The sequence below is a fragment of the Tursiops truncatus genome, chromosome 9 (assembly GCF_011762595.2).
Source record: "Tursiops truncatus isolate mTurTru1 chromosome 9, mTurTru1.mat.Y, whole genome shotgun sequence".
In the NCBI taxonomy this organism is placed as follows: Eukaryota; Metazoa; Chordata; class Mammalia; order Artiodactyla; family Delphinidae; genus Tursiops; species Tursiops truncatus.
The window spans coordinates 32,060,415-32,086,142 of record NC_047042.1 but is presented as its reverse complement, the minus strand read 5'-3'; the positions used below and the strand labels follow the sequence as shown (position 1 = coordinate 32,086,142).

At 36.3% G+C, this 25,728-nt stretch overlaps 1 protein-coding gene and 1 long non-coding RNA gene across 3 annotated transcripts in view; one reads left to right on the top strand and one right to left on the bottom strand.

Annotated features, from left to right (window-relative positions):
• The window catches only part of DNAH11 (dynein axonemal heavy chain 11), a 313,899-nt gene that overhangs the window by 16,409 nt on the left and 271,762 nt on the right, over window positions 1–25,728 (top strand). Inside the window, 6 exon segments of the mRNA XM_019928507.3 lie at window positions 518–714; window positions 1,199–1,388; window positions 2,138–2,237; window positions 4,808–5,019; window positions 10,231–10,464; window positions 11,687–11,854. Coding sequence (XP_019784066.2) covers window positions 518–714; window positions 1,199–1,388; window positions 2,138–2,237; window positions 4,808–5,019; window positions 10,231–10,464; window positions 11,687–11,854 — 1,101 coding nt within the window.
• LOC141279529 (uncharacterized) lies at window positions 5,985–16,035 on the bottom strand. Of its 2 annotated transcripts, none has more exons than XR_012333919.1 (4): window positions 15,628–15,803; window positions 10,243–10,284; window positions 9,140–9,201; window positions 5,985–6,109 (listed from the first exon to the last, which is right to left on the bottom strand). It is a non-coding gene; the product is annotated as an uncharacterized lncRNA (long non-coding RNA). The 2 variants fall into 2 exon arrangements; XR_012333920.1 differs by lacking the exons at window positions 5,985–6,109; window positions 9,140–9,201; window positions 10,243–10,284 and adding exons at window positions 12,322–12,390; window positions 13,186–13,270; window positions 15,910–16,035 and having other exon boundaries at window positions 15,628–15,683.

The window sequence follows — 25,728 nt, the reverse complement described above, 5'->3', positions numbered from 1 at the left end:
TTCATTGGTATTTCTAACTTAATGGTGGAAGGAGTTCAAAAAAGGTTCATATGATTGAATGAACATCTTTCTATCAAAATTTAATCCACTGGGATGTCACCCAGGGCTGGAGAAGATTAATTTACTCTTGCCTCCATGTGATTCAAGAAGATTTTTTTACATTACTATACCTGCCAGTGTGCGCAGTTTGCATTAAGAAAGCAGTTTACTTACTTGACGTGATTTTGCTTATTTCATGCAGAGTTTAAGTTATTGGGAGCCTCCATAAATGTTTGATAAATGGGTAAATGAATGAACAAGTAGTATAGTATTTCCACTTCGAAAGAATTTATCTAATTAAATCTAAATGGGTCACTGACTTTGTCATCTCTTTGTAGATTAGATATCACAGGAGGATATTTATGAAATTGAAATTGGGTGGTTTTGTTGCTGATCTTGTGTGACAAGAAAATCTTTGAAGGAGCACATTGTGTATAAATTAATTTCACTGCTTTTTAAAATGTTTCTCTTTCTCTAGATTTTAGTGCCAATTATTTCTAATAAGAACAACCATAAATCCTGGTCCTGTTTTATTTCACGAGACATGGAACGTCACATAGAAGTCATGAAAAATAAAATGCATATTTTTAGGGGCAAAATGTTGAGAAGAACTCTTCTACCAATTCCCACTATTGCAGGAAATGTTGACCTGGATGAGAACTATTCAGAGACCAAGTACGTAATGATATGGTTTACACAGGATATCAACATGGAGAGCCAACACACCCATTTAATATCATACCCCCAGCAAACTGTTAGCAAAATATCAGAATTATTATAACTACAGCATACTTTAAAAAATAATGTACAGAAACACCATATATATTATTTCCTTTCAAAGTATTCTTTCTAAAAGCAGACTGTACAAAAAGCAAGCAGTACCAATTGCCATAATGTCAACAGTACTCTTCTAGTAAAACGTTTTTGAGGGCATTATGATTCTTTAATAATTTTTTAAATGTTAGAGACATGCCCATGACAGAATAACAATGTCACAACTCAAATTGAGGCTATAAAAATAATAGATCTGATTTTGAAGTATTTATATTTAGAAAACTAGCTTTTATGGATTCATAAAATACCTATTAAAATTCAAGTCCTATCCTTATTTGGATGAAATGATTCATTTTTGTATTTTTAATCATTTCAATGTTTGTAGACTAGAGCCAAATGAAAGGACAGTACTCCATGCAATTGAATCAGTAGTTATTAAATGGTCGCATCAAATCCAAGAAATTGTAGAGAAAGATTTAGTGCGGCCTTTGCTGAATGGTCTTCACTCAAATCCTCAAACTGAACTGGATTTCTGGATGATGAGGAGAGAGAACCTAGCATGCATTTATGATCAAGTAAGTTGAGAGCCCTAGAAATTGCTTGTCAGTTGAATTAGCAAAGTCAGTTGTAGAGTTTGGTCTCCAAAGCCATGATTTCCAGTAATGTTAAAGGTTTAATACACTGTCTTTGAACAACTTAATTGTCTGTTTTCTTATTCCAAAGTTCTGTATGGTATGCATTCTTAAAATTAATGGGGATTAAAAGTAATTTTGCCTTTTTGAGACTATTTTGACAGTAATTGGAAACACTTTGTGGCAAAGAAAGAGTAGTTCCCAAGGGAAATGTTGAAGATTGTAAGATTTAATTAATCTGGTTGATGTAATTAATTTGGGAAAGGAGTAGATTTTGCTTAGTGGAGAGATGCAACTTTGGGAGAACTAACTGGTTCCTCTGCTGGTGTTTGCCATTAGAAGTTATTCAGTTTAATGTTCTAAAAACTAAGACATTCATTCACATGTTCACCTATCTGTTAGAGATTTTCTGAAACAGATTTTATATGGAAAAGTTAATATTTTACATGTATAATAAAATGTATATTAACAGGCTTTTTGAAAATACAAATTAAGAGCTATACATGTAAAATAACATACAGTCTTAAGGAAAAAAATTATTTTTAACTTGAAACCAGGTATGTCTTTGAGTATTAAATACTGTGTGTACTGTGCATGAATGGAATACAATTTAAATATTTTATTGCAGAATGCATTTATTTAGTCATTAATCTAGCTTATATATATATATATTTTTTTTTTTTTCTATTTAGCTTCAGGCTCCCATTGTCCTCAAGATGGTTAAGGTCCTGAAAAATAAGCAAAGCAGCTATTTTCCAACTTTGAAGGGTATCCTCATGGCTGTGGAAAATGGTAAGACTCATGTTCCTCGGCCTGGCATCAGTGGTCCCTCCTGATCTGACTCCTGCCTGTCTGCTCAGCCTCCTCTACCCTTCTACCCTTAGCGTGCTCATGAAATGACTGCACTTGACTCTTCTAATGATAAGTCCATCTTAATTATCTGCAGTTTATTCTCCGGCTATATTAAACCATTTTTCAGGTATATAGTAAGTACCTACCAAAGAGGCTCTAGATTGAACTTTCAGTGAGAGTGTATGTGTGTGGAGGGGAAAGGCCTTTGGTGTTTAGCAGCGGGTCATTGAATGCCCAGCATGGAGGTTTTCTAATCAACAGTTGGGCTGCAGTTAGTCCAGTGACTCCCCAGTAGAATCTCTGAATTTGCTTAACATCCATCATTTATTTAACTCATAAGAACACAAAGTCATCATTGAAGTTTTGGTGAAGATTAAACACAGAGAGGAGGGTTTGTTTGTTGAATTTTGAACAGGTAATACATGTACATTGTTAAAACCCAGAAATTATAAACAGGTATTTTTAATTTAAAAAGGAAATTGTGTAAGTGAAAAGTCTCCTTATCTTCTCAGTACCCAGTTTCAACCTCACCCAGGCGTAACACCCCTCCGTAATTTTTTTATTTCTGTTTCTGTTCCTTTAGACATGTGTAAGCAAATACAGATATGATCCGTGATACTGAAGTTTTAAACGATAAAATTGTAAGATAACATGGCCCAATAGCTTGTTTTTGTTTCTAACATGAGAAAATTATTTTTAAATTTTTTCCTATGTAACATGTGGAAGGTTAGGAAATACTTAAAATCTACTTTGAAAATGTTTTGCTATCTCTTTAGGCTTTTCTCCATGAACTCTGTTTGAAAAGAGGCCTTAAGACAAGAGGGCATTAGATCTGTATTTCTATCCCAGATCCATTCAGTACATCTTAAATTTGCTGCGTCCCTGGTTTCTGTTGGCCAACTTGGCATACTAACACCTTCCTTGTATAATTGTTGCAAGAATTAGAGCACTGTTTCTCAACCTTGTCACCACTGACGTTTTGGGCAGGATAATTCTTTGTTGTGGGGAACCACCCTGTTCATTGTGGGGTATTTAGCAGCATCCTTGGCCTCTATCCACTCCCCCCATGCCTGTTGTAAGGACAAAAAGTGTCTCGAGACATTGCCAAATGACCCTTGGGGGAAATCCTCCCCTGACTGAGGACCAATGAATTGAAGACCTAATATACAGTGCCCAGAGTACTAGGCACATAGTAAGTGTACCCTCAATAAACAGAAGCTGCTTGCATTTTTTTCTGCTAGTAAGATTCACATTTTCTGTGAATAAAACTTCTCCAGGAATGAATCCCAGGCGTCCTCAAAGCCTTTTGAGCATATGGACTGGAGATTCAGGAGAAAACACTTTCAGTAGAACAAGTGGCCCAAAGCCATTCTCAGTTAGAGGTAGAAGGCTCTCCCAAAGACCTGCTCGAGGCTTTGTAAAATCACTAGAAGTGCTTATCACATTTTAAGGGCACTTTACCTTTACATGCAATTATTGGATTTTGAAATTAACACTGATGAAAACACACTAATTTCAAAACATGAGTGCATCTGAGGAAAAAATAGTTCCTGGACCCTCTCTTTCTTCCCAGGTCTTTATTGTTAGGTGGAGAGATTAATTGGTTACATGTCAAGAAGAGCAACATGGGTGGGTGCATACCTGACTCTGACAGCCAAAAAAAAAAAAAAAAAAGCGTCTGGCAGTTTGCTTTGTTTTTTTGATTTCTGACAGGAGTCTTTTGGGATAACACCAGAAATTAAGGAATTTACTTTCCTTCATTCCCTACCTTCATAAATAAAGACCATTTTCAGTTAATCAAAGGTATTTGTAGCCTCAGGAGTACAATGAAGTCTGATGGAGATCCATTTAGGGTACATTAAAAGGACCAGTTTTAATCAAGAGAAAATTTGGATTAGATTAACCAGTAATTAATCATAACTATTTCAATGTTGTCTTCATATATACCTTTTTAAAAAAGTATTCCTTATTCCTACCATGCATAACAATTTTTTAAATTGAGGTAAAATTCACCTAACATTAAAAAAAAGTTTTTAAAGTGTACAGATTGGTGGCATTTAGTGTATTCACAATATCCTGTAACTATTGCTTTTATCTAGTTCAAAATATTTTCATCACCCATGCTTGACAATTTCAGTAGTTACACTGTGGATAATAATATAATGGAAAATTTTTCGTGGTATGAGTTACTCTTATAGGACATTAGAATGAGATAATAAATGATTCAGTTGTGCTGGTACCAAGTGCGTGGGAGGAGTTAACTTTCTGGTGAGTCTTCAGTCGCGATTTACTTGTGAGTAACTACGCCTGGGCTCTCTTTGAAGGGTTGTTACAGCTGGACAGTGTCGAAAGCGTTCCTAACCTGTCCTGTGTCAATGGTAGGGTAAGTGATATAAAAAGAAAGAGGCAGCATTTAAGTACAGCCATGTTGTTTTGCATTGTTCTCTTGACCTTGTGAAGTGACTTCAGATAAAAGAGGCTGCCTCACATTAACGGTGGTTTCCTTTCAGCTCTTCTCGAAGCCCAAGACGTGGAACTTTACCTGAGACCCCTGAGGAGACACCTTCAATGTGTTCAGGAGACGGAATTCCCACAGACCGGTGTATTAATTGCCCCGTTATTTCATACCATCTGTCTGATCTGGAGTCATTCCACGTTTTATAATACCCCTGTTCGGATTATAGTTCTACTGCAAGAGTTTTGTAATCTCTTCATTGACCAGGTATGTAGCATGAAAAACATAGGAACAATGAGAATTATTGCCGTTTGGTAGGTTTTATGAGATCAAGGAGGAATGAATAAATCCAGTCTACAGAACACCTTTTTCCCTTTTCTTTTTTCATAAGACTTTTATGGTAACAAAGGCCAGATGACTTTGTATCCTAAAAGGCAAAGGAGCTCTGGAAATAAGTCAGATACAGTCAAGGGACAGGTTGTTACTGGATTCTGTTTGTTTAACATCCTACCTTTCTTCAAAAGAGATTTAAGACAGCTAATAAAAGGCACACACACGTAGTACTTTCTTCGTAGCTTTCCCTTTGGTTTCCACAGGAACACTGGCTGGGGGAAGACTTTTGGAAAGGGAAGTAAGTTAAGAGAATCTGGCAGAAAAAAAATGATCCTCCAAAAATAGTAGTAGAATTATATTAAAAGAATTCTGATTCATGGTTGATCTTTAAAAATCTTGTTTATAATTGTTTCTCTACGCTTCACTTAACTTGCAAAATGTTTAAAAAAAATTGGACTGCTTCCTCATCCTGTGGGAACTTTAATTACTCTTGTGTCCATAATATCAGAGAATATTTCATAATTTGAGAGCTAAAAGATACTTGCAGGGCATATCATCCAGTGATTCTTTGTTGAGGGTGTGTGTGTCTTAGTCTGCTTGAGTTGCCATAACAAAATACCACAGGCTGTGTGGCTTTATTTTCAGGAATTGCTTTCTCACATTTTTGGAGCCTGGGAGACCAGATCCAGGTGCCAGCATGGTCGTGTTCTGACTAGAGAATTCTTTCTGGCTTGCAGATAGCTGCCTTTTCTCTGTGCCCTCACACTGAGAGAAAGATCTCCCTCTTCCTCTTTTTAAAAAACCACTGTCCTGTCCTGTCAGATCAGGGTCCTGTCAGACCTGTCAGAGGTCCTGTCAGATCAGGGTCCCGCCCTCATGACCTCATTAACCTTAATTACCTCCTAAAGATTCTATCTCCAGGTAGTCACATTGGCGGTTAGGGCTTCAACACAGGTACTTTTTTGGAGCAGGTGTCACACTTTAGTCCATAGCAGGGTCTATATCAGGGCATGTGTCTGAACACCTAAGGAGTTTTTGTAAAACAGATGCCAGAGAATCAGAATCTGTGCATATGGCTTAGCCTTTGAGTTGCTAAGTAAGAGCGCTTCCTATGAGAATTGGATCGTTTCCAGCTGTAACTGGCAAACAAGCAGAAAAAGAGAAGTATCTAAGTTCATGTGAAGTGGAAAGTCTAACAGTGCAAAGACTTGAAGATTAGCTTGCTCCAGGGGACACAGATGATAATTTCAAAGCTCTGTTTTGCTCGTTTGTGTTTGACTTGATTCTCAGGCTCTCATCACGTGTTAACCAAGGTGGCTTTTGGTAGCACCAGATGGATATCCTTCTAGTAGAGGAACTTCCCTGGAAAGAGGCTGACTGTTTTTTTTTCTGGACCAGTGGGTTTTATTTTCACTCCTGGAACAATCATGTGGCCAGGGAGATAGGATATCTTGGACAGGCCTGGATCACTAGCTCAGAGAAGGGTGGACAACTGTGATTGACCTAAATCCCTGATCTAGTCTAATGCTTCTCAGTGGTTTTCACCTCATGACTCACATAGACATTTAAAATTTTGCATTGCATAGTGGGGTAAAATTGGAGGGGACTGGGAGCCCTGAAAATCTGTTCATAGACAGGGCAACCTGTTTGGAGCTTCTGCTGCCCCAGGCCAGAACCTTGCTTTTCTAAACGTTAAAGAGAGCAGTGTTGTAGCAGAAACTGGTTGGGGAACTGTGTGCCATTCTAATCCTGATACTTTTTCAGGTGAGTTAATGGAAACTTGAAAGATATCATTTGCTCACTTTGCTTGAGCATTTAGCGGGAAATCCAAATTAAAGAACAGGTTTCCTGACTTGTAGTTTACCGTTTCTGGAATACATATGAGATTGGGGTGTGCTTGTGTGTCTTCCTCTCTGCTTCCAAAGAAGTGGAATGGTGTATGGAAAGGACTTTGGGCTCAGACCAACCAGGATTCAAATCTAATTGAACCAGGGGACTTCCCTGGTGGTGCAGTGGTTAAGACTCCACACTTTCACTGCTGAGGGCTTGGGTTCAATTCCTAGTCAGGGAACTAAGATTCCACAAGCCGTGTGGCACAGCTGAGAATAAAAAAGATCAAGTTGAACCATTTTAGAGTAGTTAAATTACTTTTCCGAGCCTCACTTTCCACGCTTGTAAGTGCCCTGTTTATGGGCTTTTGTAAAGATCAAAAGAGAGAACCTCAATGAAATGCTATGTGTGGCATTTAACAGAGACTCAGTAAAAGTTAGTTCCAAACTCTTGCCTTACAAAATAGTTGCAGCTGTTGATAGGAGATAACAGGTCTGTTCCTTGCTATATTTGAGCATCTCTTCTGGCTTCATTCTATTTGTTTCTCTGTTGTGCGGACTCAGTTTTGCTGTTTTGTTAAGTGAGTGCACTGCGTCCTAATGGCTTGGATCCCTACTGCAGGATTAACCACTGTGACCACCGCTTCTCCCAAACCCCTTTTGAGGGATCCTCATCTCATTTTGAGAATGATCCAAACTTTTACTGCAAAGCTGTGTTAGTGTAGAAACCTCAAATGTTGTCATTCACTATTGTAGTTGGCTTGCAAGGAGCCCTGGTTACCTGTAAGACTATAAACCTATTATCCCCGGCTCCTAGGCTGTGTCAATGGCCAGAGTTTGCCAAGCTCCCAAGGAAATAATGTCGTTTCTCTTGTTCCTTAGTTACTATTCTTGGCTTATGTCCAAAGGTTCCGTCGACCTGATTTCCTAGATTCTCCAAGTGGACTTTGTAGTAAATCTGCCCCAACATGTTAGGAATCAAAAATGGGCAATGAGTCAACTTTCATACCCGGGTTCTCTGAAGAGCTAAACTCCGCACCACCTGCCACCACCCCCAGTTGTTTGCTGTCTAACTTATTTTTAATACTTATTTAACAAGCACTGTATAGTGCCTCTTATTTGCCAGAATTCTTCTAAGCCCTTTACAAGAATCTACGAGTTTAATTCTCTAGCAACACTATGATATAGGTGCTATTAGTAGATACTTCATGTATTTTTTTTAAAAAAAAACAACCCTTTTTTAAAAAAAAAAGTTCAGAGAAGATAAATAGCTTTCTCAAGGTCACCCAGCTGACAGAGTTCTTACTCATTTTGCTCCATATTTTAATGTAAGTTTTTATTTCTAATTACTATTAATATGTGGTATATGAATAATTGTAAAGTACTCTTATTGCATAAAATTTATAACAATGGAAATAGTCCTGCAGTTCTATCACCCTAAAATTCAGCATTTAAAAATTTTCCTTCTTCCAAAATTTACACGTATTTATGCATTTTATAATTCTTTTTTTTTACTAGCTTCTTGAAAAATGATTGCTATTGTTGGATATTTACGTTGCTTCCAGCCTCCTGTATTATAAACAACATGCAGAAAACAACTTTATACAGAAATCCTTTTCCTTAACTTGGATAATTGGCTTAATATAAATTCCTGATGTTGATCAAGGGGTACAATCTTTTCATGACTATTGAACGCTATTTGATATTTACAAATTCTTTTTCAAAAGATTATGTTAATTGCATTGCTATTATCAATGTGTAAAAAGTTTTAGTATAATTCAGCTTTGAGCATTACCAGCTTTAAAAAATTTGCAGTGATTCATTGAGTATACACTTGTACCATGTTGTTTCTTAATTTTGTACATTGCATGATTTGTGTGATCACACATTTTATGTGCCTTTTATAATTTTCTTATATAGTTTTCATGTACTTTGTTTTTGTGACTGTGTAGACTTCAACGTGTTTATGAAACATTTGAACCCTTGCTGTGGTGTACGTCAGAAGTCATAAGCTGGCATTCTGTCAACTGTCTTTGGCCAATGGATCAATGCACTGCTTTTATTTTGCATAGTATTTTGAAATTTAAAAAAAAATTGTTTCTGATGCTTAAATTGAGTAGGTCTCATTGAATTTCCAACATCCCAGCCTCTACTGAAAAGTCAGATCTCACTGCATTGGCTCTTGCATCCCCATTGACATAGTCAGCTGCTAGAGCTTCACGTACCCCTTTAGATGGGTCATGTGCTGTCCAGGTGACCATGGTCTCCACTGTTCACTGTTCCTGATCTGCTAGAATTGAAGGAACTAGTTAGTAGGCTTTTTAGACACCAAATGAATGATATTCTTACTACTTTACACATTTATGGCACAGAGTCTATATTGCATGTAAAACCATAGCCATTATTGGGAGATGGAGGACAATATGTCTACATTTAGAAAAACATTTCTTCTATCTGCTGTGCTGAACCCAATGGCTTTCAATACTTTCTCCATTGAGATCTGTGACAACTTTCTAAGCAACTGCAGAATTAAAGGTGTGCAGTTTAAACGTATAATTTATATGAGGTGAAGATGCATCAGGATTAGATTTTATAGGTTCCTGAGGCTCCTAAACAGGGAAATTGTGAAAGTTCATAACAAATATGCAAAAGGAAGAACTGAATGATGGTCCTACGAGAGTTGCTACATGAATCTGCTGGTTTTTCTATAATCGTTCTCGCCTTTGCATTTCCACTATTGAAAACTAGTTCATATGGCATATCTCGGCTAGATTTTACGTCCTATAATGAGTTTAAGCCCCCAGAAGAGAAGTCTGCTAACCTAAAAGAATTGCCAATGGTATAATCACCTATGTTAGCTCTTTCTCACCTTTTCAAGTGACCTTGTGCTGCCAGGTAATGTGACCGTATTTTTAAAATACATGGTCTTATAGATGTCCCTTCCTGGCTTATACATTTCTTTATATGAAAAAACAGTTGTGCAGAATATTTGCTGCTAGGAATAGCCATGCAAATTCTGGTTACACAGTTGTTGTATCTTTGAAGCTTAGCAAAAATGTAGTCATTGGCAGAATGTTTAATTCCAGAAATTGCAGCATCTCCTGTAGAAGTCTCTAATGTATGCAAGTATGTCATTGAAACCTAAGTGCCTGAATTTCTAGAATTTATTTCCTGTTTTACAGCATTGCTGGCCCAATTCTAGACATTGTAATTTAAAAATCATGCACTGAAAAAATAAAACAGTTCATTGAAACAGTCATTTTCAGTAAAACTATTAAACATTTTCTTATTATTGTTTCCTTTCATTGAATCCTAGGCACTAGCTTACCTTTTGCCTGAAGACCTTTTGAGAGGAGAAATTGAAGACTCTCTGGAAAAGGTGCAGGTGGCCGTTAGCATCTTAAAGACTTTCAAAAATTGTTTTTTTAACTATAGAGAAGGATTGGCAAGCTATTTTATGGGAAATAAGGAGCTGAAACCATGGGATTTCCAGTCTCATCTGGTGTTTCTTAGATTTGACAAATTTCTCGACCGCTTCATAAAAATAGAGGTATTCATTTATTGACTTGTAATTTATTCATATTGTAAGTTGTTTCAGAAAATCCTATAGCTTTTTATATGATTTAGGGAATAGTTTGTTCTACTTGGGTGGGAGGTGGGAAGTCTGCTTTCTTGGTGATCCTCATGAGGAGTTTACGAGGCCCGTGCTATCAAGATACAGTAAAAGCTTTAGTTTGTTTAGTTTCAAAGCTTTGTTTAGTTTTCAAGCTTTGGCTTCTTTTTCTAAAAAATTCATTTTTGATTATTTTATTATACTGAGTGTAAGTGAATCTCTATGTACCAGTGACCCTTGTCCTACAGCTTACTACGTTCCTAGAAAATGGTTGTAAATCAGGAAGCTATAAAATAACCCCTTTTTTCCTTTACATGTTTGATGGTTTTATTGGGATTCCATAGCTGAAAACCCATTTGATAATCTAAAATATCATGGTAACTTTTAGTATATAAATATATATGTTATACTATTCAAATATTATAACTATTCATAAAAATAGATGAAAAGAACATGAAAACATGTGCTTTTTATAAATGTTTTAAATGCCAAAAAACCAAACATGAATTACATACATGTAAACACACACAACAACTTGTATGGAGCCAACTGGCTAAGGTTTCTGTTTTTGTTTTTGTTTTTTTTTTTCATTTTGAACTTCCTTGTTTTCTTTGTAAAACTCTTTCTAGCATGTTTGGGCTTTTTTGTTGATAGATTTGTTGAATTTCATTCAAAATTAGAGCTTTATGTTTTGAAAATTCTCATCATTTAAGCAGCCTGAATGCCTCTTAAAGTTTGAGTGCCAAATGCCTGACTCTGGGTAACTTGCATCACCCTTTCATAACAGTCTCTTAAGCTCCTTTTCCATAAGAGAGCCCATCACTGCAGTGTTGGTGGCTGAAAATGAGTTTTGGATCTCACCCGGACGTCTGACTTATGATTAGAAGGATATGAAATTAGAGAATCAAATGTTTAACTATGGTAAGCTAGGTGTTGCCTGTACTGCTTGATAATTTTCAGTCCATGTGAAAATGGGAGTATGATTTTAAAAGTAGGCAGTTACTTAGTTCAGTTACATCATCAATATTCACTTTATGTCATGTAAGTGTCCATTGACTCACTGATTTTGAATGTTGGAAAATGTTCTTTCTTTGAAACTTTAAAATGTTCTTTTCCTACTCAAGAGGGTGGAAAAATCTTTACGATGTTTTTTTCAAAGGATATATTTGTCACCATACTGGAATTTGAAAAGCTGGAAAGACTTGAATTTGGCGGTACCAAGGGAGCAATTTTAAATGGACAAATCCACGAGATGAGTGAAGAATTTATGGAACTCTGTAAGATTTTTAAACAGAGCACATATGACCCATCTGATTACAATAACATGGTAATACTGTATCTTTTTGTTTTCAATTTCAAAGAATCGTATTTTAAAGCTGGGAAGGACAGTAGGTCACAGTGATAATAGGTCCCATTCAGTCCAACCTCTCCCGGGTGAAAGAGGGGAAATGACTTGTCTGAGGTCTCTCATTTACTTAGTGGTAGATCAGGGACCAGAAGTTAGGTCCATAACTTTTGCATTTTCAGTTTAGAATATTTTAAACTGTTTCTAATATAACAGTGGACCTCAGTCTGGATTTGTCTCTTGTTGATGTATAGTGGAAAGGAACTTTCCATATTAACTCATTTAGATCTGATTATCTGGTGTCCATGTAACTTGTGTGTTTTATTTTAGCCTTTTCTTGAATCATTAGGTAAATTTTTCATCTACTTGAATATTTACTTTCACCTCATTCATTACATATATTATTAACATGTATGTTTTCTGAAAAAGAGGGAAGCTTTCAGGTTTAAGCTGCTTCTGTTTTCTGTCACTGCCAGGAGGTTAGGAGCCAAGGAGTTCCTGTGGGCATCCCTGCAGCTCTAGGATAAAAATAGCTTCATTTTAGTGGTTTGCTATGACAGTGAATCCCAGGTACTAAAAAAAAAAAAAAACTAGATTACCTCTCGTCATCATTGTTTTTTGTGGAATGTGAATTTATTCACTATAATGTGTATATTTGGCCAAATAATTGACTCTCTGAAGTGTACAAGTACAGTATGTTAGCTTTGTAAGGACATGGTTAGCAAAGTTAATCCCTCTGAACTGCTGACAGTTTTTGGGAAGTAGAGTTAATGGTAAGGAAGATATGGTCATTGTGTGTCCTGCTCATTTGTGGGGAAGTAAGAGAAATCTAGATCTGTGGTGATGATCTAGGGGAATGCATGAGCTCATCCCCAGAGCCTGGTAAGATGTCTGGCACCCAGCAGGAATTCGGTGAATATGGACAGGATGGGACTCTTGCGGGGGGGGGAGGGCTTGATTTAGCTCTTATGAGCAACTAAGCAGAGGAGCGTGAAACCCAGCGTGCACAGGACCGTCGGGTGCATTCGAGTTACAGGAGAGCCTTGATTTGCTCATGATTCCAAATCCTGGCAGGTTTTCAGTGTGCCAGGGTTGGAGGACATGGCTAGGTTTAGCTGATATCGCTTCCCTGGTAGTGCTAAAGGTCCTGAATTTATCCCTGTGTCTGCCCAAACCCTGCACAGTCACAAACATAGAATAGAAAATTCACTTGCTCTTGACACACACACACGCACGCACACACACGCACACACACACACACACACATATATCTGCTTGCTATTTGTATTTAGTATAAAATGGGCAAGGCTTACCTGTGATCTCCAGATCTGGGTTAGAGACATTGATAACCTGCCCTCGAAGTTCCCCTTCATCCTTTTATCTGATTACTGTATCCTGCTTTAGAATATAATTTAAAAGCTCCTTGACTTTGGTTATTCCTCGAAATCGAAATTTGAATTAACTAAAAGTTCACTTAGTTGGTGTGCTTATGTCAAAGATGACCTTTGCTTTTTTTGAATGTGTCTTGGTTATCAGTATTGCCTCAGAATATTGCAATGATTATATATTTTTGCTTAATAAACTGTTCATTTGGGGGCTTTTTAGCTGAGTTTCATTGTGTTCCGGTTTTTATGATGAAATCAGCTGGTAATTTTTAGGAGATATTATGTTAGCGAACTACCTGCAAACTCATATATTCATACAGGTGTTTCCCCATGACACATGCCCACCCCTATGCCCTTCCTCTCCCACTGCACACACCCCTCTGCATTCCCCAATCCCCATTGAATAGTGCTAATGTAACTGTCCAGTGTATCATAGTCAGACTTCCTGCCCTCTGGTGTAGAAATGGTTTATATATGTTCTGGTAAATTAGAGAAACAGTGACTGGCAATTTGCTTTTGGAAATGCTGTTTATGTCTCTCTCTTCATTAATCTCAAGCCTATCAATCAGGCTTTGAGCCTTTATTGGTGTGACAGAAGTTCTGCCAGTATAGTCTATTTAGAGAAGATGGGGATTTCTCTGGTGTGTCCATAAAAATGTTCTTGGGTTTCTGAATTATTAATACTGAATATAAAGTTCACTTTAGGTATTTGCTTTGACTTCTTCCTATGGGACTCTTTGAGATCCAGACCATTAGGGGGAGAGACTTGCTTTCTAATTTATTTAATTGAAACATGTAACATTGTGCATATTTAAGGTGTACAGCATGTTAATTTGATACATTTATATATTTTAATAGCCAGTGTAGTGATTATTAGCACCTCTATCGTGTTGCATAGTTATCCTTTCTTTTTTAGTGGTGGAAATCATTGAGTTGTAGTCTCGTAGCAAGTTTGATGTTAGTGAATATAGACAACAATTTGTATCATTTTGAACTTGGTAAGAGACTTGCTTTCTTAATTGTATTTAACTGATGGGCAGGTGACTTGAGGCTCAGCAGCTTGGTTTTTACCGACATTCTGAGCTGTAGCTTGAGTAAATAAAATTCCCTAGATAACTAAGCAAGGATGGTGGATATTCTTGAGAGTAACCTCTTGGCTCCACTAGTGTCTGTTAATGAGTCCATTAATAATTACTGAACAAGTGTTGGGTGCCAGGCATCACGCCAAACCTTTACACACATTCCTGCTTAATTCTAGCTGTAACCCTGAGAGTGACCACCCAGGCAGATGAGGATATGTAAATTACCCGAGATTACACAGTTCCAGGGAGTGGAACAGAGATTCCAACCCAGAACTCTCAACCTATCAGGTTTTTTTTGTTGTGCCATGTCAGTTCTTTAGTGTTTATCACCCTCATTGCGTCTTCCTAGAAATGAAGGGAATAAATTCATCTGGGGCAACTGGAGGAACTCACCTGAGGACCTGTGCCCTGAGGTGGTGTGATCCAAGATGCTGTGGCTAGTTTCCTTTTGCCTGCTAGTTTTTAGTAGGAAGATTGATCCAGGTACCTAGCCCGCCATTACTCCAGGATCTAAAATTCACTTTAAAAGTAGTTATTAATCTGTACTAGCTTGTGTTCTAGTTCCTACAATTAGTTTTCTGTTCTGTTCTAGTCTCCTGAACTATTTATTAATTCTTTTGCTATTACAGTGTGTAGCATTTAAAAATTTTAACTACATAAATTTCTTATTAGTCATCTGTAGGATTTTCAGGTCTTGCCTGCTTACTTTTCAAGGAAAAATTGATTATTTAAAAACATTACTTACTTGTTCTTTTGGAAAGGTAACATGCAAAAATGCAAAAATTTAGTCCCGTTCTTCTCATTCCCTGCTTTTCCCCCTAGTCTTTCATTTTCCTTCCCCAAGGACATTTACCATTATGAGTTTCTTATATAATGTTCCAGTGATACATGGTGCATGTACTAGTGTATACATGGGTGTATGTATTTTGAATTCTGTTTTTGCACTCATAGCATCCTCTACAGATCATGTATACCTTTTGTCACTTAATATATTTTAGCAGTCATTCTGTATCACTGCAATAGCATTACCTATTTTTAAAAAAACAATTGTATATTATTCCGTGAATTTATGTATTATTTATTTTTTAAAGTTATTTAAAGTAGTAGATATCACTGTTTAAAAATTTACTTAGGAGCTTCTTCTGGGAAGATGGAGTAGATGTACTTTTCCGTTTTCCTCTAAGTACAACTACAGTACCGGTCACTGTGTAAAAGACACATAAGAAGACTCTGAAAGGTGAAAAGAAGAAGACAGATGGACCCAAAAGACAACATAGTGATGAGTTACCTGAATTTCCTTCTTGCCTGAAATAATGCAGACCTAGAGGTGAAGACACTGGCAACCTGGAAACACCAGTGGTCACAGACATTAAAAACCTCAATTAAAGCCTGATCCCTCTCAAGAAAGGGACAGCCTGGCAAGACAGAAAACTTGTAGACTGCAGTCTCTCTTGTCCGGAAAAATATCACAGAAGAAACTGTTCCCTACCCCCATCCATGCCAGCAAAGACTGTATGGGGAGACTAGACTTACAGCCAATGTGTAAAATGCTACCCCACCCAGTCCACACCTCCACTGGGGTGGTATCAGTGATGGCCAAGTAGGGAGTCATGATTTTCATCCTAGCTAGCCAGTTATGAGCTCACTCTCTGTGATGTCAGTGGAGAACACATGAGAATCCTGAATTTCTTTCCTCACCCAGAAGTGTCCTTTACCCCACTAGGGTAGTGTCACAGGAAGCCTCTAGAAAGTCAGTGCTTTCACCATGACCAAATAGTAACCAGGTCACCAGTACTGTGACATCTGTTGAGACCACATGGGAAACTGGAACACCCAGCCATAACAGGAGCTCCCCACCCTTAGGTATTAATGGTTGCTGAGTGGAGAAACTGGACTTCTGTCTCCACTTGACAGTAAAGGGGCCAGAGCAGTATTGTAGAATGCTAGCAAAAACTGAAGGTTTAAATAAAATCCAGTCTCATAATATGAAACATAGTATGAAAACATCCAGGTTCAATAAAAATGTACTCATTATACCAAGAACCAGGAAGATCTCAACTGAACAAAAAGAGACAACTAATAGATGTCACCATTGAGATAAGACATGTTAGAATTATCTGACAGGCTTTATAGAGCCATGCCAAAAATGCTTCAACAAGCAATTATCAACATAATGAAACAAATAAAAAATAACCTCAGTAAAGAAATAGAAATTCTCAGCAAAGAAATAGAAGATATAAAAAACAAATTGGAATTTTAGAGCTGAAAAAAATAAAAATACACTGCATAGTGATTGAGTTCAGTGTCAGGATGGAGTGACAGAGGAAAGAATCAGTGAACTGGAAGATGAAACAATAGAAAGCACTCAGTCTGAACAACAGAGAAGGTAGACTGAAAGTAAATGAGCAGAGCCTTAGGGACTTATAAGACTGTAACAGATCTAGCACTAGTGTCCTCAAAGTTCCAGAAAGAGAGGAGAAAGACCATGAAGCTGAAAGTCTCAGAGAAGTAGCTGGAAACCACCTAAATTTGGCAAGAGACATAAACCTACAGATTCAAGAGGATATCAGTAGCAGAAAGGTAAACCCAGGGATAAATCCAGGGAAATCCATGCCAAGACACATCATAATTAAACTTCTGAAAACTGAAGATAAAAAAATCTCAGAAGTAGTGAGAGAGAAAGCACAACTTACCCAAGCGGAAAAAATGGTTTGAATCACAGTGGTTTTCTTATCAGAAATCACAAGGGCCAGAAGGAAATGGCAAAATATTTTTAAGTGCTGAAAGACAAGAATTGTTAACTCAGAATTCTGTACCCAGTTAAAAATACCCTTCAAGAATCAAGGGGGGGATATCAAGAAATTCTTAGACCAAAAAAAAAAAACCCTAATAATTTGTCACTAGTAGACTGATCCTTAAAGAATGGCTAAAGGAAGTTCTTAATACAGAAAGGAGGTGATAAAGAAGGGAACCTTGGAACAGCAGGAAGAATGTGGTATGTAGAAATAAGTGTAAATACAATAGAATTTCCTTCTCCTCTTGAGTTTTCTAAATAATGTTTCATGGTGGAAGCAAAAATTATAACATTCTCTGTGGTTCTAAATGTATGTACAGAAAGTATTTAAGACCATTATAAATGGAAGAGAGTAAAGGGATCAAAATAGAAGGAAGGTTTTTTTCTGTATATAAAATTGTGGTAAAATGTATTTTACATTAAATTTAGCATTTAAACCATTTGTGAGTACGATTCAGTGGCGTTAAGTATATTCACAATGTTGTGCAACCATCACTGCTATCCACTTCCAGAACATTTCATCATCCCAAACAAAAACTTTGCACCCATTAAATGATAACTCTTCATTGCCCCCTCCCCTTGGTACCTGGTAATATCTGTTCTACTTTCTCTCTCTATGAATTTATTTATTTTAGATACCTCATATGAGTGGACTCAAAATAATTCTTTTGTGTGTGGCTTATTTCACTTAGCATAAGCCTTTAAGTTTCATCCATATTGTAGCATGTGTCACAATTTCCTTTAATCCCTTTTTAAGGCTAAATTATCCTTTTTAATTTAATTCCTTTTTAAGGCTAAATCTATTTTTTATATATATATATATATATAATGTATTTTGTTTATTCATTTATTGATTGATGCTTGCTTGTGTCCACCTCTTTGGCTCTTGTGAATAATGGTGCTATGAACATTGTTGAGCGAGTATCTGTGTCATCCCTGCTTTCAATTCTTATGGATACGTACCTAAGATTAAAATTGCTGGATCATATGGTAATTCTATTTTGAACTGTTTGAGGAATTTCCAAACTGTTTTCCATAGTGGTTGAACTATTTTGTCTTCCCACCAGTAATGCAGGATTCCAATGTTAGCACATCCGCATCAACACTTATTATTTTTCATTATTTTGGATAATAGCCATATTAGTGACCATGAAGTAATACTTCATTGTGGTTTGATTTGCATTCCATAATGATTAGTGATGTTGGTCATCTTTTCATGTGTTTATTAGGCATCTTTATGCCTTTGGAGAAATGTCTATTCAAGTCTTTTGCTCATTTTTGAATTGGATTCCTTTGTTGTTGGGTTGTAGGAGTTCTTATATTCTGGACATTAACCCCTGATCAGATGTATGACTTGAAAATACTTTCTTCCATTCCATGGGTTGTTTTTCAGACCCATGGTAGTGTCCTTTGATGCACAAAAGTTTTTAATTTTGATGAAGTCAAATTTATCTTTTGTTGCCTATGCGTTCAGTGTCATATCCAAGAAATGACTGCTAAATCCAATGTCATGAAGATTTTCTCCAGTATTTTCTCCTAAGAGTTTTATACTTTTAGCTCTTACATTTAGGTCTTTGATAAATATTGAGTTAATTTTTGTATATCTTGTAAGGATCCAACTTTGTTGCTCATAAATACCATATAGAAGTGCAACTGATTTTTGCATCCTGCAACTTTGCTGAATTACCTCTGATAGTGGTTTTGTTTTGGTTTTGGTTTTGCTTTTGGTGCAGAATCTTTAGAGTTTTCTAAGTATAAAATCATGTCATGTATTAACAGAGATAATTTTACTTATTCCTTTTCAGTTTGGATGCCTTTTATTTCTTTTTCTCACCTAATTGCTCTAACTAGTGTTTCCCCAGCTAGTATTGAATAGAAGTGGTGGAAGTGGAACATCCTTGCCTTGTTCCTGATCATAGGGGGAAATCTTTTAGTCTTTCATCACGGAGTATGCTGTTACCTGTGGGTTCTTCATAGATGGCCTTTATCATGTTAAGGAAGTTTCCTTCCATTTCTAGTTTATTGAGTGTTTTTATCATTTAAGGGTGTTGAATTTTTTTTTTTTTTTACATCAGTTGAGATGATCATGTGGTCTTTTCCGTCATTCTATTAATGTGGTCTACTGACATTGATTTTTATTTGCCATCCTTGCATTCTGGGAATAAACCCACTTGGTCATGGTGTGTGATCCTTTTAGTATGCTGCTGGATTCCGTTTGCGACTTTTTGTTGAGAGTGTTGGTATCGCTATTTATAAGGAATACCAGTCTGTAGTTTTCTTGTAATGTCTTTATTTGGCTTTGGTGTCAGGGCAATATTTATCTGACAGGATGAGTTAGGAAGTGTTATATCTTCAATTTTTTTTGCAAGGGTTTGAGAAGGATTGGTATTAATTCTTCTTTAAATGTTTGGTGGTATTCATCAGTAAGCTGTCTGGTCCTAGGCTTTTTTGTTATTGTTGAAGTGTTTTTGATTACTGATTAAATCTCCTTACTAGTTATAGGCTTATTCAGTTTTTCCTTCACGATTCAGTCTTGGTAGGTTGTGTGTTTCTGTTTGTTCATTTCATTTGTGTTATAGAGTTTGGTGTACACTTGTTCATAGCATATTTTTATAATCTTTTTTATTTCTGAATTACCCAGCATTCATTTTAGTAATTTGAGTTTCTTTTTTCATTAGTCAATCTAGCTAAATGTCAATTTCATTTTCTTTTTCAAAGAGCAAACTTTTGGTTTTGTTGATTTTCTCTATTTTTCTGTTGTTTACTTCCTTTATCTCTATTCCAATCTTGATTTTTTTTCTTCCTTCTGCTAGCTTTGGGATTAGTTTGCTGTTTTTCAACTCCTATAAGGTGTAAAATTAGGTTATTCATTTGAGATCCTTTTTTAATGTATGTCTTTACAGTGATAAATTTTCAATCTTAACACTGCTTCTGATGCATTCCCTAAGTTTGAGTATGTTGGATTTTTTCCCCATTTGTCTCAATGTATTCTTAATTTCCTAGATGATTTCTTCCTTGACTCATTGGTTGTGGGAGGTAAGATTTTATACTTTACTTGAACTGATGATAGATGGCAACATTAGACACTGATGTATATATAATGTAATAAAGTAATATCTAGAGCAATATAAAGAGACAGACTTAAAACACTATAGGTACATCAAATATAATGCTAAAAAATTTCAAATAGAGTTGCAGAAAAACAAGAAAAAACAGAACAAATGGACAGCAAATAAAATGGCAGACTTAAACCCTAACATGGTAATAAGTACATTAAATGTAAATGGTATAAGTACACCAATACAAAGACAGAGATTAGCAGAGTGGATTAAAAAAGTGACCAAATTATATGTTTTCTTTCAGAAACTCACTTCAAATATAGTCATATATGCAGATTAAAAGTAAACAGAAAAAGACATATCATGCAAACATTAATCAAAGGATAGCAGTAAAGAAAGCAGTAATAGCTATATAAATATCAGGTAAAGTATACTTCATAGCAGGAAAAAAAAAAAAGAATACCAGGAAGGGACATTATGTAATGATAAAATAAAAGGGTAAATCTACCAAGAAGATATAGCAATCCTAGATGTGTATGCATCAAACAACAGAGCAGCAAAATATGTGATTCAAAAACTGGTAGAACTGAGAAAGAAAACAGACAAATCCACAATTCTAGTTGGAGACTTCAATGCTTCCTTCTCAGTGATTGAAAGAACAACCAGATGAAATATCAGCAAGGATCTAAAAGAACTCAATACCATCAGCCAAGAGGATCTAATTGACATTTATAAAACACTCCATGCCACAACAGCAGAATTCACATTATTTTCAAGTGCTTGTGAAACATGTACCATGATATGCCATATCCTGGACCATAAGACAAACCTCAACAAATTTAAAAGATATGACATCCTACATAGTACATTCCTTGATGACAGTGGAATCAAACTAGAAATCAATAACGGAAACCTAACAGGAAAATCTCTAAACACTTAAAGATCACATTTCTAAATATTCCATGAATCAAAGAAGTAGTCTCAAGAGAAATAAAGTGTAGAGAACTGAATGAAAAGGAAATACAGTATATCAAAATTTGTGGCAACAGCTAAAGCAGTTCTGAGGGATATTTATAGCACTAAATGCATACATTAAAAAAGAAGAAAATCTCAAATCAATAATCTGTTTCCACCCTAAGAACCTAGAAAAAATAGGAGAGCAAATAGATACAAATCAATCAGAAAGAAGGAAATAATCAGAAGAAAGAAAGAGCAGAAATCAATGAAATTGAAAAGAAAGAATAGAGAAAAGTCAGTGAAAGTAAGAGTTCTTTGAAAAGACAAAGCTCTAGCAAGACTACAAAGAAACAAAGACAAATTACCAATATCAGGAGTAAAAAATAGCTACAATTACATCATCAACAGATATCAAAAAAATGGGGAATACCAAAAAACAAAAGAATAACATCTACACACATAAGTTTGATAACTTAGATGAAATGAACCAATTCCTAAAAAAATTAGACCTACCACAACTCACTCAATATGAAATAAATATTTTAAATTGACATATAATTGACATGTAACATTGTATTAGTTTTAGTGTGCAACAGGTCCCCGGTCCACGGCTTCTTAGGAGGCGAGGCGCACAGCAGGAGGTGAGTGTCAGACGAGCGAGCAGTGCTTCGTCTGCCACTCCCCATCTCTCACATTAACACCTGAAACATCCCCCACCCCGGCCGGTCTGTGGAAAGATGGTCTTCCACGAAACTGGTCCCTAGTGCCAAAAAGGTTGGGGGCCACTGGTGTACAACATAATAATATGATACATGTATATGTTGTGAAATGATTGTCACAGTAAGTTTACTTAACATCTGTTGTCACACATAAATTTTTTCTTGTGAGGGTGAGATAATTTGAATAACACTATAACTATTAAAGAAATTGGATTTGTGATTAAAGACTCCCCTGAAGAAAATGTTCATGCTGAGGTTGTTCCTAGGAGAATTTTACCAAATATTTAAGAATTACAGGCGCACCTCAATTTTTTTTTTTTTTTAAATCAAAGGTCCATGGCAACCCTGTGTTGAGCATCATTTTTCCAATAGCATTTGCTCACTTCGTGTCTCTCACATTTTGGTAGTTCTCACAATATTTCAAACTTTGTTATTACTGTATTTGTTATGGTCATCTGTGATAGATCTGTGATCTTTGGTGTTATTACTGTGACTCACTGAAGGCTCAGAAGATTGTTAATATTTTTTAGTAATAATTTAGTAATTTTTCAATTAAGGTATATACATTTTTTAGACATAATGCTATTGCACACTTAGTGTAATAGCACTATTACACTTAGTGTAATTACACTATAGTGTAAACATAACTCTTATACACACTGGGAAACAAAAAAAATTCATGTGACTTGCTTTATTGTGGTAACCACTTCATTTCAGTGGTCTGGAACTAAACTTCAATGTCACCAAGTTATACCTGTGACACCAGTTCTACACAGTCTCTTCCAGAAATACAAGTGAAGGTAACACTTTCCCATTTGTTTTACAAAGCTAGTAGGTTTTACTCTGCTGCCAAAACCAGCTAAGACAGTGCAAAGAAGTGAAAAATGCAAGCTCTTATCCCTCATAAACATAGGTACAAAATCCTTAAATTATTAGCAAATAGAATTCCACAGTATACAAAAAGAATTCTACACCATGTCCCTAGGGGGTTTATTCTAGGGATGCAAGGCTGGTTCAATATTTGAAAATCAGTGTAATCCCAATATTAACAGGTGAAAGAAGAGAAATATCATAATTGTGTTAATCGATGCATTAAAATTTTTTTACTGGAGTATAGTTGATTTACAATGTGTTTCAGGTGTACAGCAAAATGAATCAGTTATACATATTTATATCCATTCTTTTTCAGATTCTTTTCCCATATAGGTTATTACGGAATATTGAGTAGAGTCCCCTGTGCTATACAGTGGGTTCCTATTAGTTATCTGTTTTACACATAGTAGCATGTATATGTCAATCCTAATCTCCTAATTTATCACTTCCCTCCACGTTTCACCTTTGGTAACCACAAGTTTGATTTCAAAATCTGTGAGTCTGTTTCTGATCTGTAAATAAGTTCATTTGTATCTTTTTTTTTTTTTTTTTTGGGCCACACTGCATAGTATGCAAGATCTTTGTTCCCTGACCAGGGATCAAACCTGTGCCCCCTGCAGTGGAAGCACAGAGTCCTAACCAGTGGACTGCCAGGGAATTCCCCATCTGTATCATTTTTTTAAAATTAAATTTCATATATAAATGATACCATATGATATTTGTCTTTCTCTGTCTGACTTAGTGTTATGGTATCCACATCCATCCATGTTGCTGCAAATGGCGTTATTTCATTCTTTTTTTATGGCTGAGTAATATTCCATTGTATATATGTACCACATCTTTATCCATTCCTCTGTCAATGGACGTTTAGGTTGCTTCCATGTCTTGGCCATTGTAAATAGTGCTGCAGTGAACATTGGGGTGCATGTGTCTTTTTGAATTGTGGTTTTCTCTGGATATATTCCCCGGAGTTGGGATTGCTGGATCATATGGTAGTTCAATTTTTAGTTTTGTAAGGAACCTCCCTACTGTTCTCCATAATGGTTGTACCAATTTACATTCCCACCAATAGTGTAGGAGTGTTTTCCCTTTTCTCCACACCCTTTCCAGCATTTATTGTTTGTAGATTTTTTGATGATGGCCATTCTGACCTGTGTGAGGTGATACATCATTGCAGTTTTGATTTGCATTTCTCTAATAATTAGTGACATTGAACATCTTTTCATGTGCTTTTTTGGCCATCTGCGTGTTTTCTTTGGAGAAATGCCTGTTTAGATCTTCTGCCCATTTTTTAATTGGGTTGTTTGGGTTTTTTTGGGTACTGAGGTGTATGAGCTGTTTGTATATTTTGGAGATTAATCCCTTGTCGGTAGCTTGCAAATGTTTCCTCCTGTTCTGTGGGTTGTCTTTTTGTTTTGTTTATGGTTTCGTTTGCTGTGCAAAAGCTTTTAAGTTTAGTTAGGTCCCATTGGTTTATTTTTGTTTTTATTTTCATTACTCTAGGAGGTAGATCCAGAAAGATACTGCTGTGATTTATGTCACAGAGTGTTCTGCCTGTGTTTTACTCTAAGAGTTTTACGTTTCCAGCCTTACATTTAGGTCTTTAATCCATTTTGAGTTTAGTTTTGTATATGGTGTTAGGGAGTGTTCTAATTTCATTCTTTTACATGTAGCTGTCCAGTTTTTCTAGCACCACTTATTGAAGAGACTGTCTTTTCTCCATTGTATATTCTTGCCTCCTTTGTGATAGTTTAGTAGTTTAAAAACTTCGATGCATTAAATTTTTGGCTAAATTCAACATCCATTCGTGATAAAAACTCTTAGAAATAGGAATAGAGGGGGCCTTCCTCAAATTGATAACGAGTATCTACCAAAAGCCTAAAGGATATTTTACATAATGGAAAGGACCTGCCTAAGTCCCAAACACATAGCATATTATTCGGCTGCCTACTCAGCATCTCCACTTAGATACTTAATAGATGTCACCAACATGCAAAACTGAACCCCTGCTTTACCTCTCCCCATACCTATTCTTCCTTGTCTTCTCCAACTCATTAAATAGTCCATATAATGTACTACTTATTACAAAACCTTGGAGTCATCCATGATCTTGCTCTTTTCTTATGATAAACATCAGATAAACTCTGAAAATATACCCGGATCTCATCTTTGACACGGGTTATTGCATTTGCTCCTAAACCTCTTCTTCAGCCCCTGTCTTGGCTCCATCAGGGTCTGTTCTTCACACAGCTGCTTGATTGCCTTTTAGGAGCTAAATCAGACCATGGCATTTCTCTAGCTAAAACTTCAAAATTTCCCACGTCACTAATAAGGGCAATTTTGGAGTTTTTACAGTATAGAAAAAATGGTTTTCAGTAATACCAGCATATTGTTTATTCTTCAGTAAGTATTGAGAAACAGCTCTGTGTTGGGAACCTCATTAAATATTGGCACTGTCACTGTGAAAAGAGACATGGCTACTATACTCATAGTTTAAAATCCAGGGGGAGAATCCAGGTTGGCACTTACACAGTGTGCTTAGTGCTAGGGTATGAAATGTACAGAGTACTATGGGATCATTTGTGAAGGGCCCCTTTCGAGAGGAGGTGAAAGGGAAACTGAGACAATACTTGAAAGATAAATGGAACTGAAAAAAAAATAGAAATGAAACAGGTGATGAGTAGGTGAAAAGAAAGTGATGAGCAGAAAATTGTATTACACACAGAGAATGAGTATGATAAGGCAGGTGTGGCTAGATCCTGGTGTATGAAAGGGGGAGAGGTACTGGAATAGTTGGGAGCAGTAAGTAGGGCCCAGATCACAGAGGGCTTGTAGGTGAGGTTAAGACTTTTAGACTTTACCCTAAGAAATTAGGATTCTGAATTGAGATAATGGTGAACTTTGAGTACGAGAGTGACATAATATTTCTATTTTAGAAAGCTTATTTAGATTGCAGTTAGAATGATGGGAGAGATGAGATTAAAGGC